General features: G+C 41.0%; 1 protein-coding gene across 1 annotated transcript in view; it reads left to right on the forward strand.

The window, feature by feature from the left end:
• Nucleotides 1–13107, forward strand: part of LOC145400196 (uncharacterized) — a 97158-nt gene that overhangs the window by 14766 nt on the left and 69285 nt on the right. Inside the window, exons 3-4 of the mRNA XM_080272711.1 lie at nucleotides 4766–4834; nucleotides 11378–11595. Coding sequence (XP_080128837.1) covers nucleotides 4766–4834; nucleotides 11378–11595 — 287 coding nt within the window. The remainder of the gene's footprint in view (nucleotides 1–4765; nucleotides 4835–11377; nucleotides 11596–13107) is intronic.

Consider the following 13107-nt stretch of genomic DNA (forward strand, 5'->3'; position numbering starts at 1 on the left):
GTAGGTGGTGGCGACCATCATCCACTCACTTGATGTAGTGCTGCCTACTTCTTCCTTAGCCTTTATCATTCTTTTTCTGTGCCAGCCCTCCTCTCTTCCTGTTTCTCCCATCTTTCCTGTCACTTCTTATTGCTTTTCTTTCCATTACAGGTGGCTTTACATTGAGTGACAAGCCAAATGGTTTCCTGTAAGCCAAGAAACCATTTACAGTGCTGGGTGGTAACCATATAACCAAACCATATGTGCTCCCTACGTGTCAGCAAGTAGGTTGGTGAAGGGTTAGTGCCCCTCCCTGTAAAACAAATAACTCAGAGTCAAATGGCCACCCCTTACGGGATTATGGCTCAATCGGTAGAGAGTTGGCCTGCAGTCCTGACGGACCCAGGTTCAAATCCCGCTGAGGCAGGGAACAGTTTAAGGATTTGAATTTCAGAAAAATCAGACTTTACTGATCTACCAGAAGGCCCACCGACATGTCGTAAAATACCCCCGCTAATACCAATACACCAGTCCTGTATGAGACAGCCCTAGCATGTATTCAGTATGGACGGTGGGTGTTAGCACCGAAGTGGTGACATGTAGAGGTGTGCGGTACGTAGGAGGACTACTGGGCCTTGAAAGCAGGCTGTGAAGCCTATGCCTAGAGTCGGTCACATAAAAATATATATATATATATATATATATATATATATATATATATATATTATATATATTATATATTATATATATTATATATATATATATATATATATATATTATATATATTATATATTATATATATTATATATATATATATATATATATATATATTATATATATTATATATATTATATATTATATATATATATATATATATATATATATATATATATATATATATATATATATATATATATATACATTATATATATATATATTTATATTTTCATAAAGACCGGCATGCTGCTTGCATGCGTTAGTCATAGTCATCAAATGGCGGACCTCTACTCCGGTTGATCTCTGGCAGCCTTTGTTCAGTCTCATATCCCTGAGGTCACACTGTGATCTCATACCAGGTCTGTTCTTGGTCCGACTTATAACCCTACCCTCCACAATCACACCTCTCACCTTCCACAGCTAGGTTTCATCTAACATTATCTCAGCATGTGCAAACCATCTCAATCTACCCTTATTACAACACCAGTGCATTCAAGACCCAATCTTCCTCTCAGCTTATCAGTCGCATTCCTAATGTCAAAACTTAAAAGGCCTCTCATTCAAGGATACACTACACATCAAATTGTTATAATTTATGTATATTTGAGCCTACAAATCTCCTCCTCTTTTACTGCCTAGGTCCCACCACAATACAGCCCTGCATTCCTAGCACATGCTGCATACAAGGACCCCTTAGCACAGTGGGAGAACCCTCTCAGTGTCAGGAGAGGCAACATATCCCAGAGCTTCTTCCAACCATTCCTTTCCCTAGCCACAGAGCTAGCTCCAGCCCCACCTCCAGCATATCATGTGTCCCAAATAACAGAACTCCTCCACACACTCAAGAGCCTTTCCAGCAAGGTCAATCATATCACCCCTCTTTATGTGTTTGTGAACTGCAAGTCGTCAGGCTGGTGGAGGTTAGTGGCCAGTTTGATAGATTGGTGTGCAGGTGGGTGGACTGATGGGCAGATGAGTGGAATGGGATGGTGGGTGTGTGGAGTGGGTAGTGTGGGTGGTCATGTGGACTTTGGACAAGGTGGACAGGTAGCCTATGTGTGTTAGATGAATAGGCAAGGTTGGTTGGGTGGGTGGGTAGGTGGGGAATGGGGTCTAGTGGGTGGATGGGCAGGTGGGGAGTGGGGTGGAGTAGGTGGATGGGTGGTAACTAGTGAGAAAATGGGTCCATGGTGTGAATAGGCCCATGGTAGGAATATGTCCTTGTGGGAAAAAGCTGTAGCTCCACAGGGAATAAATGATGTCTATAGGGAAATGGCCTAAGTAGGAACACAGGTCCAGTGAGTAAAAATGGGTCCATGGGGGAGAGGGGTCCAATGGAGAAAGCAGTGATATTTTGGATACTATTAAGTGGTTACAACATGAGTTAATTGGGTTAAGTGGCCATAGAGGTTCACTCAAGTTTGACTTCAGTTGACCCTCACCAAAAGGACATTGTCAAAATATATTCATTACATGCATAAAGCTACAAACTACCTGAATCAGAAGTCATACAATAAAAACACCTAAATCTTCACAATACAGTACTCTTTACCTGTACAAGCAACAGACATCTTAGGCTGTACATAAACACAGAATTTACTTAACATCAAGAGTGAACTCTTACCCTTGCTATCCCATGTCTGCCATCTTGGGTAAGCCAGCTGATCAGCTGATATCAGAACAGTCTCTGAAGACAGAGTTTGCTCTGTGACATTACCCAGCCAGTCATAATACGGGTTAACCCCACAGTATAGCCTAGTTGGGTTATGTTCCTGGAAAACTGATCAGATAACGGTGAGTCGTGTAGCGAGGCCATTATAACAAGTGTTCAGTGGGGTCCATTCTTGGCCAATGGTCAGTCTCCAAACATAAGTCTAAAAATAAGTTTTCAACTCGCCTAAACTGGTTCCATGTCAGGTTCAAGTCTTCATCATGGGCCCATCTCAGGCTGGGGGAGAGCTGGTATCCCAGGGCATTCATCATCTTTAAAAGCAGGTGGATGGGTGAGGATGGTTGAGAGGAAGTAACTTTTTAAATTGATCTCCGGGATATTTTTGCATTTGGCTATCTTATAGTGGTTTTCAGATTGTGTTTAGTGGTATTTGTGGCTCGGAATTAGCAACCCTATGCTCCTGAAAGGGACAGTCCCTGCTGAAGGCAGAGGCTTGCACAGGCTAGGCTCAAAGAGGCTAGAGCCCCTGTCCCTTTGCCCTGACAGTTACAAAGTGCCCCCTTTTAGACTGTTTTCTCTCTCTCTCTCTCTCTCTCTCTCTCTCTCTCTCTCTCTCTCTCTTGTAGTAGTGGTAGTAGCTGTTCCCTGGGTAGTCTGGCCGAACAGCCCCGAGTCGCTAAGGAAGGCCATGGCCGGGACCGGGCTTTCCCACAGAGCTCTCAAGGAGTGTATTTTGTGTTGTTGGCAAAGGCGACTGTGTGCAATGCAGTCTTCCATAATGTGCTTAATAGTATGGGGTGCTGTGTTGCATCCTGGACAAGCATCAGCGACTGAGTCATCCAGCCTCTTCTGATAACTCAAGAGGGCTGGATGATGTCCTCACGAGGGAGGTGGGATTCAGAAGGGTGGATATCAGGAGGCCATGCATGCAGCTGTGTGTTGTCTTTGAGTGACTGAATGGAGCGGCAATTGACTTGAGTACGGATATGCTTGTGGAAGCTGGTTTGAGGGGGGAGAGATGACAGTATTTGTGTATAATATCATGTGCTGGGTATTGTTTTGATGTTCCTTTGTGTGTGTAGATGTGCAGCCATGTAGTGTAGTGGATGGTGTGGGTTTGTGGAGGCTGCAGCAAGAATTTGTGTGCCTCTCATGTCTAGATGATCCTTGACTTGAGGACTTTGGTTTCTTGGTGTAGGTGGTCTGTATGTGCAGTAGCTGTGCAGCCTGTGATTATTTTTAGGGCCTTGTTCTGTATGGTTTGTAGGGTGTTGTAGTGTGTTTTAGTGAGGTTAGAAGCCAAAGCAGGGCTCTCGTAGTAACTGGCAGAGGGTGTGTTGCCTCCCCCCCCTTTATTTTGTTTTTAAGCTAGGGCCCCTGCCTCCTGGCTGAAAACATCATTTTTGTATGGAATTTCATAGTGAGAATTTGAATCACTGGGAATACTGATGTGAATACTATATTGAGGTATGGTGCAAAAATGGCAGTTTCGATAAGCAAAAATTTGGATATCTGTCATTTGGATACTGTGGGGTTATCTGTACCTGGTATGTTAGCTGGTCTTGATAAAAGTAGGTTGTATGACCAAATAAAAATATAGTGTGACTAAAATAGGTGGCTTTAATAATAAATGAATATGGTTAGTATAACTTAAGCACTAGAGATAAAGACATATGGTACCTTTTAACAAACAGAAGGGGGCTCCAATCGGATTGAGCCGGTGAAGGTTTATATCCAAGGGGTAGTTGGGGTTTATTGCTCACGTAATGCCACTCAAGGATGAGTGAGGCTGGTCACTCTCATCTTAAATGTCAGGACCAACTGCCTAGCCCCGGGCTCCTACACTCCTCATGGGGCAACGTAGGATTGGATGATGATGGATGGATGGAGAAGGGGGCAAGTGTTATAGTGACAAATTCCTCTGATGAAAGCCCAACAGTTTACAGATATTTTTTCCTTAATGTAGATTGTACAGATAACTTTGTTTTAATAGGCTACCGGTATGTGATTTACTTCAAGTACAGTATTCTTTTCAAGAAATTCCAAAGTGCTTTTGTGTATAGCTTCTGTAATGGGGAAATATCGGCAAAAGTTTCAGAACAGTAGCAGTAGGTCTGATATAAAAACAAAACATGGAGATGTGGCCAGACTCACAATATATGATGATCATCTCTGAAGCATATAAGGTTGATAGATACAGATATGTCTAACCTTCAGGTTTTGTAACTGACTATACTTTGATATGTGTGATGCAGCTTGATCTCTCCAAAAACAATTCAGGTGTCCCATAAATGACTGTCAGAAATTAAGAGCTTGCTTACACCTTCATGCACTCAGTTTTGATAATGTAGCCTTAAGATAGAAAAGTCTAAAGCCCTTTCTTGATCTAATGAACAGGTCGAGTGTTTTGGTGTGAGCAGCTGAGCAGTGAGGATGGGAGGAATGTAGTCTTTCACTTCGACCCAGGTAAGTTTAAACTCTCTCTCTCTCTCTCTCTCTCTCTGTCTGTCTCTGTCTCTGTCAGTCTGTCTGTCTGTCTGTCTGTCTGTCTGTCTGTCTCTCTCTCTCTCTCTCTCTCTCTCTCTCTCTCTCTCTCTCTCTCTCTCTCTCTCCTCTCCTCTCCTCTCCTCTCCTCTCCCACCACCATATCGATCCCATCTCAAGACTCTCTCTCTCTCTCTCTCTCTCTCTCTCCCATTTACATTTAACAGTTAAATTTTCCGGATACTAGACTCTCCCTATAACAGATTAATTGAGGGGATGGGGAATGCTGATCCAGTAAAGCTGGAAATCCATTATATCCAATGGCCCCCTCCTGAGGTGGTATTTCATGTACATGTTTGAAAGTAAATGAGTACAGTAACATATTCTAGTACCAAAAATGAGAGCTACAGCCATGTTGCACTAACATGGCCCATAATTTTGCCATTCTGCAGTTTATTTCACATCCTTGTCATTGCATTTCTTCATGAACCACATGTATTGCGCCTCATTTGACAGACATTGTTTGTTATAGCCAACGGAAGTCCGGTGACTTTGTAGTTCCTCTTAAATCCAGTATCTGGTCTGTCTGGGTATGCTAAATTGATGGTTTACTGTACTTACTCTAGGCCCAAGCTTCGTTAGGGTGAAGTTTAACTTCTCTCCAGTTCAGGTGTGCTGACAACATTTGATTTATTTATTTATTTATTTTTTATTTTTTTCTTTTAGGAACAGGAAAGGATGTGTGGCCTAGTGGTCAGAACATGTCAGTCACAGTGATAGTTTTTTTTTTTTTTTTTCCAATATGGGTGGGTTCAGGCTGTAAAAGGTGATTGAATTTTTTTTTTTTTTTTTTTTTTTTTTTTTTTAATGCCACCAAGGGGGATGGGATCACCCTCTACCTTTAAATGTACAGTATATCCTCATAATTTGTGTAGGCAGGGTTTCCCAAAATCTTTGAATACTGAAAAGCACAAACACTCTTACTGACATAAATTTACTCCATGTTTTGCTATAATCATATAGGAGTCATCTACAATCATCATATTGTATTGTACATTACAAAATAGCGTAAAGTTGTTTCCATTCCCTGTAGTACCATAAGCAGATGTTGAGAATATATATAACTGTATAAGTGCAGTACGAAATGAATAACACAGTTACTAGAAATAATGGACAGTAAAATTAAAATGGATAGTCATAAATGAGTTCACTACTCACCATTCCAAGCATAATACACATGCCTAGTGATGTGGTTGATTGAGTGCAGGACTCCCAGTAAAAAAGAGAAGAGTTCAATCCTGCTTTAGGCTGCACTGCTAGCATGAGGGAAGTGAACTGTCTCCTGTTGGGTGTACCTCAAGATGCACTGTGGTGAAAGACCCACGAGGGTCTGAAGTTCAGTGGGAATACAGATTAGGTGATCTGTCTCCATGTACCTGTGCTGCACTCCTGCTTCAGTGAGAATAGGAGCCTCCACAAACTGGAAAAAGATGCCACCACTCGCCAGATAACTTAATGTAAAATGCAAAAGTGGGGTCAACTTGAATTACCCTCTGTAATACAAGTTTTGTGTTACTTTACTGAAAATAGGATATTTTTTTATTTATCTACATCTAATACTGGAGAAAAAATGGCTTCTTTATCAAAATATAATAGATATGGAAGGTTGCGTCCATCTCAGTTTAGGGACGGTTTACATGCGATTATTATGTTGCCTGAGTATTGATAACAGTCATTTTTTTAGGTGATGAATGTACATCTGTAATCTATATTTGAGTATAAAGAAATTGTACCTTACATAAGAAATGAAGGAAATATGTTACTTAAGCAGTCGAAGATCGTTTGAACCCACTGAGGTCATATGGAGGCGCTTTCTTATGGGTAGTGTGGCGTAGTTTGTACGCCCACCACCAGGGGCCCAGGGTGGCGCTGATGGTGTGTATACACCACACCTGACTCCTGCGCCTTTTGAAATTACCCGATGATTCCGGAAAATATAGTGTCATGGTCCACTGCACAGGTAAAATGTATGTGGAAAAATAGACTAGCAGAACTGAGACATTTTCTCAAAGCAAGAGGAATATCACACCTTTAAAAATTTGGGTCGGCTGATCTTGACCCCGTAAGATTTCGGCCGTACAATTCTTACTATTATTTAGTGTATAATGGATAGAATCACGTCAGGATTTGCCAGATGAAAGATTACGATCTCTGGAAACTGTATGATATATTTTTCCAACAATTGTGATTCATAACACTTGGTAAAAATGTGCTGAATGCAATAACACACAGTAAGCTTTCATGTTTTCTAGTAAACTCCATGGAGAGCTTTTCAGTGTAAATCTCATGTAGAGCATCAGTAAAATATCTGCGATGAATATAATACTGGTATAATGCTTTATGCATGAGTAATAATCCCAACAGAAATTTTTTTAAAGGTAGGTATACCAGCTCTGAGTGGGTAGTGACCCCATGCAATTTAGTGATCCGGCGAACACTGGCAACTTTCAGGAGTTTGTGGGGGCTCCTATTGGTAGAGTGTTGGTGCTGTTCAAGAGCAACTATGGTCAGCTTTTATACCTCCATAGGTTAGGATACTAACATAAGGCACTGTGTGTTTTCAGTAATTGGTTATAGTGGATTTATTTAAAAAAAAAAAAAAAAAAAAAAAAAAAAAAAAGCACAACAGCAGCAAAAACTTGCAGCACAAATTTTCATTCATTTGAAATTAAATTATGGATGAAAAGCACAATATGTAGTTCCTCTGATAATGAAAGAAGCATATTTTGAGGCATTTCCAACTTGGCTAACTCTGCTTATTTATCCTATAGTATCTGTTTGGTCCATTTGATCTAGCTTAATCTGTGTAGTCCACTTACTTGGCAAATTAGTCAGTAATGGTGTGCATAAAAAATGTGAGGTGAATATAAAGCATTTTAACTGAACATAACAGAACATGTTGTAACATGTTTGTATTCTCATAAAAATTTTATAAGTAATTATTGTATCTCATTCTCAGTAAAACTTGTTCTACCTTTTGTTTTTAAAAATGTATATATTATCCCTCTTCATATACAGTACTGACATGCTGCCATAGATTGAGTCATGGCATCTAGTAAAGAAGATGACCTTAATTTCCACAAAATTTGTTTTGTGGGTGTAATTGCCAGCAGTTTTTTGCATATTCTCTCATTTAATACCAGTAAAACCAAATATATACAATTTACTAATGGACAGATAATGCCAGATTCTTATATTACCTTCAGTGCTGCTAATACTCCTATCACTAAAAGTATTGAATTTCTGGGTGTTTCACTTAACAATGCCCTCAGCTGGACCACTCATGTCAGATCACATGCCAAAACCACCTCAAAGAAACTTGGATTATTGTACAGGGTCCATAGCTTCTTCACTGATAAGCAGTTAGCTATAATTTATAAGAGTCATTTACGCTCTCAGCTGGAATATTGCTCACCTTTGTGGAATTGATGTGGAGAGGTTGCACTAAAACAATTAGACAGCATTCTGAACGAATCTGTTAGAATTATTAATGATCTTCTATCACAGATAAACTACCTCCCATACAAGTAAGAAGGAATGTTGCCTTCCTTGTATGATTTTACAGATACTTTTGACGAAAATGCTGAGACGAAGTTGCATTCATTATGCCACCTCTCCATGTCTTCTGCCGTGCTACACAGGCATCTGGTAGCATTCATGACTGGAATGTCACACAGCCATATTGCAGAACTTCTGCCTATCAGAATACTTTTATTCCCCGAACTGCATCTCTTTGGAATTCGCTTCTCCAGAGTTGTTTTCCCCCAAACTTCAACCTACAGCTGTTCAAATCTAATTGTTGCAGATTTTTTATGAATGGAGGACACCAGTAATCTGGTGTATGGATTTTTTTTATTCATTTGTTTTTCCTTCCTCTGTTCTGTTATTGAAAGAAAAAATAATAATAATATATATATATACTGTATATATATATATATATATATATATATATATATATATATATATATATACATATATATATATATATATATATATATATATATATATATATATATATATATATATGTACAGTAGGCTCGCACAGTGCGCGAGAGATTGGGCGGTCCACGACCTCGCGCACTGGGAATTCACGTACTGGGAATACATAATCTTATGGGAATAATTACATATGGGCGGTACCCCCTCATACCTGGACATTTTTTGGCCCTTAGAGACATAATAAAGGTAATATTTTTTAGACATTGTACTAAAGCTATAGCTACAATAACAAAAATATGGGTAGTCACCTTAACAACAGTAGACAACAGGCCTGATGACCTTAAGTAACGGGTTCCAAGGCGCGGCAACGCTTACAGCGCCGCACTCCCCACTGCACCTCCCACTGCACCAACACTTCCCTCCACAGACTCCTCTTGAGCACGTTCCCCAGGAGCATCAAAGTCACTCACTTCGGCCATAAACCCTTCAAAGCCCAATGCTGACACTCCTGACTTTGCATCCTCTTCATCCTCAACAGGAACAGGAGCAGACGATGTCGCTGGTTCCGCAATTTCACCAACTTGAGCCCGCTGTGTGTAGCATGTTATGAGCGTCTGTCATCTCCTGTTTATTTTTTCCCTGTGCCTGTCTGTGTAGAATCGGAAGAGTTTGTCGATACCAGAAGTTCCTCCATTCTTAGGTTGTTCACTTCCTGTTCCTTCACCTCTTCCTTGAGCTTATCCATGGCAGCAAGGATCTTGCTAATGTTTGACATACACAGCTCAGTCCTGCCTTCCATCACGCTAGGCTGCTCAACTTGACTCTGCATGGCGTCGGGCTCTGCGTCAGCCTCGTCTATCCGTTGCAACACTTCCTTGGGAGGCTGTGCCTCAGTAGCAGTGTGCACTTCTTGTATGTCCGCCAATGTAACAGTGGCACTGTTTCCTTGACCCTCCTCCTTCATCTTAATGATCTTTAACTTGGTGACGTGCGTCAGAAGTTTCTTAACTTTTGGGGTTGGAGCCATGGTGTGGCAAAGTACAGGCAAGGATGGAGCAGTACAAAAATCACCACACATTGTACACGACAGGTTAGCTGTAGAGAGCGGATCCGCACAGTGCACGAGCCAGGACTGTTATGGCGTGCCCGCTCCCTTGTACCCCAAGCTGCGCAGCAGAATGCCCGGGAATTTCTGCGCATCAACATGACGGCATGTGACGCACTATGTGAGGGGTGGTTGCGCACTAATAGAAAATGGCATTTTTGAGCCACTCCTTGCCTCTGCCTCGCGTTCTGTGCGGAAAACTCGCACATTCAAGGGTTTTTGGTTATGATTTTTGGTCACTCGCTCACTGTGATGACGCGCACTGTGCGAACCTGCTGTATATATATATATATATATATATATATGTAGTTACCTGTAAAGGTAATTGTTTAAGAGCACAGGAGCCTTGTGTCGGATTACAAAACTTAGTTTCGGTGTAAAGCAGCAGGAGAAATAGTGTTTATTCAGATTCAGTTTTTTTATCCATTTCCTGCCTTTGAGTGCCATCCCTCGGTGTCATTATCAAACATTGACACCCTTTTTGTTTTATTCTTGCTATTTACAGACAGTTTATTTTAGCTTTAGGGAGGCCTTTTGAACTGTATGGGTTAGATATAGGGCACCTCTCCTGAATAAAATTGATAGTTAACAGCAAGAATAAAACAGATTGAAAAGGTTGAACACATTCCTGTGCTTTACATAATTCAGCAGCTCTGCCAAAGCTCTGGGCTTTCATTATGTTGTAATCATGTGAACATGCTCAAAAATTCTGCAGCTGGACTATATGGCACAGACAGCTATTGAGATAAATTATTTGACCTAATATTACAGCTGAATGCAGTCTGTAATTCAAGGTCTTGAACCTTTCACCATATTGCCTAATGCCAGTAGAAGCTTCAGCCACATATTGTTTTGGTAGTTGGTCATACAAGATTAATGATTATTTTCATGAGGTACAGTACCTGTTTGCACCAGCAGTAGCATAAGTGTATGTGTGTGGTGAATGGTATGGGAAAGGGTAGAGTAGATCCTCAGTATGTTGTCTTTTTTTGACATTCTTTTTGTTGTTAATCCCATGAATATGGTGATATACGATCCATTTTGCTGGGTATTCTGTTAATTGTTCCCCAGCATTTATTCATTATTACTATTTCTCATCCACTCCAGTTATGTTTTAATGGAAATTAATGTGAGGAAAAAGTTGATTATTGTAATGTCACACTTGCCTCTAAGCTGATACTGTAATAGATATAAGCCTGTAATCTCATTGGCTATGGTACTCCCTAGCAACTGTTCCTACCAGTCGGTTTTTTTATCTGGTACCTTACTGTATGCACATGTATGTCAATCTAAAAAGATACAAACAACATACAAGAGAATCATAAACAGTAATAAGCAAATTATATTGCCAAGGCAGAGGTGTTAGAAAACCTAAGCCATTAAGATTATGGTTCGTAGAGTAATATTTCTAATGCTTACAGACAGCTGTGAAGTGGTGCGGTGGACTCCCAGTGGTTATGACGTGAAGACGAAGGCTCATGAATATGGTGGTGGGTCATTCACGGTCCACAACAACATCCTGTTCTTCTCCCATGCCACTGATGATGCCCTGTATCGCCAGCAGGGCCACCAGGCAGCCCCCACACGTCTTACACAGGCACCTGGCAGGAGATATGCTGATGGAGTGTACTGGCCACAGGTGAGCTGGGACACTTGAGAAATAATGGAAATGTAATTATATTATTAAAACTGAATACCAGTAAATGAAAGTATAGGCAAGCTCCTGATAAATGACAGTTAGTTTTAAAACTTCTGTGAGGATAGGAAATGATGAGACTATATTCTGCTTTGTATAATTCATGCCGGGTTAATAATGGGGAAGACGGAGTTGAAAGGAAGGGTGGGACTTGAATGTATTGGTGTTATGAGAAGTGGGGGTAGACTGAGATGGTTTGGGCATGTTGAAAGTATGGAAGATGACATTTGGGTGCAGAAGGTGAAAGGTGCGAACGTCAAGGGTTGGAAGGTGAGAGACAGACCAAAAAAGACCTGGGACTGGGTTATAATGTGTGACCTCAGGGATAAGGGACTGAATAGGGGGCTACCAGAGATCGAGCAGTGTGGAGAGCTGCCATTAGATAAGTAAGGCCAACACATGCAAGCACGTTGAGCATTTATAGACTATACAATATAATGTAGTTAGCAATGAAGAAGAAAGATATTCCTTTTATTTTCCATCATGCACCTTAAGAAGGGTGTCAGAAATGGCGGGGTTTGCTTTCCTATTGATGATCTCCAGTTTATTAATGTACAGCACATCCCTGGAAAAATTACCTCCAAACACTTGACCACAAAACATACATCAGCAAACTGTACAAAACACTAAACAGCATCACACTTTCCAACAGCAACACCACACAATTTCACGCTGCCATCACAACAACAGACACCATACCCTCAAACAAACAACAAGCAAACATTCTCATCAATCACTTTTCACAAGTCAGACATCTAAACCCCAATCCCGAAGACCGACGTATCATCCGATGTAAGAGACAGTTCCCCACAGACCCAGACTACGCACCTTTCAATTACAGCCAGACGAAGCACATCATTAACAACTTCAAGCACTCATCTGCCTGTGGACCAGACAACATAAGCAACATTCACCTTAAACACCTAGGACCACAAGGCATTCAAGCACTCACCAACATATCAAACTACAGCTACTCACACAACATAATACCCAACATCTGGAAGCATGGCAATATCATCACTATCCCTAAACCCAACAAAGACCCCACGTTACCCTCCTCACATCGCGCCATCACACTCCTCTGCATCCCCTCTAAAGTCACTGAACGACTGGTACTACAACAAGTCACACCTCACATTCCCCTAGCCCAGTCACAACGTGGCTTTAGGCCACTACACTCCACACACACCTTTCTTACAGACCTTACACAGAGAGTTTTCGATGGCATGAATTCAGCTAGGCCACCACACAGAACAATCCTAATCACAATAGACATTAGCAAAGCTTTTGATGCCATCCCCCGCCACAACCTCACAAACAAAATACTCAACACAAACATGTGCAATAACACAAAAAGATGGCTGGCAAACTACTTAGCAGGCAGATGTGCACACGTAACATTTGCCGGTCAGTCTTCTAACATCAGAAACTTCACAAACGGCATCCCGCAAGGAT

This window comes from Coenobita brevimanus, chromosome 51 (assembly GCF_032717465.1).
Source record: "Coenobita brevimanus isolate Jiangsu-jjx chromosome 51, ASM3271746v2, whole genome shotgun sequence".
In the NCBI taxonomy this organism is placed as follows: domain Eukaryota; kingdom Metazoa; phylum Arthropoda; class Malacostraca; order Decapoda; family Coenobitidae; genus Coenobita; species Coenobita brevimanus.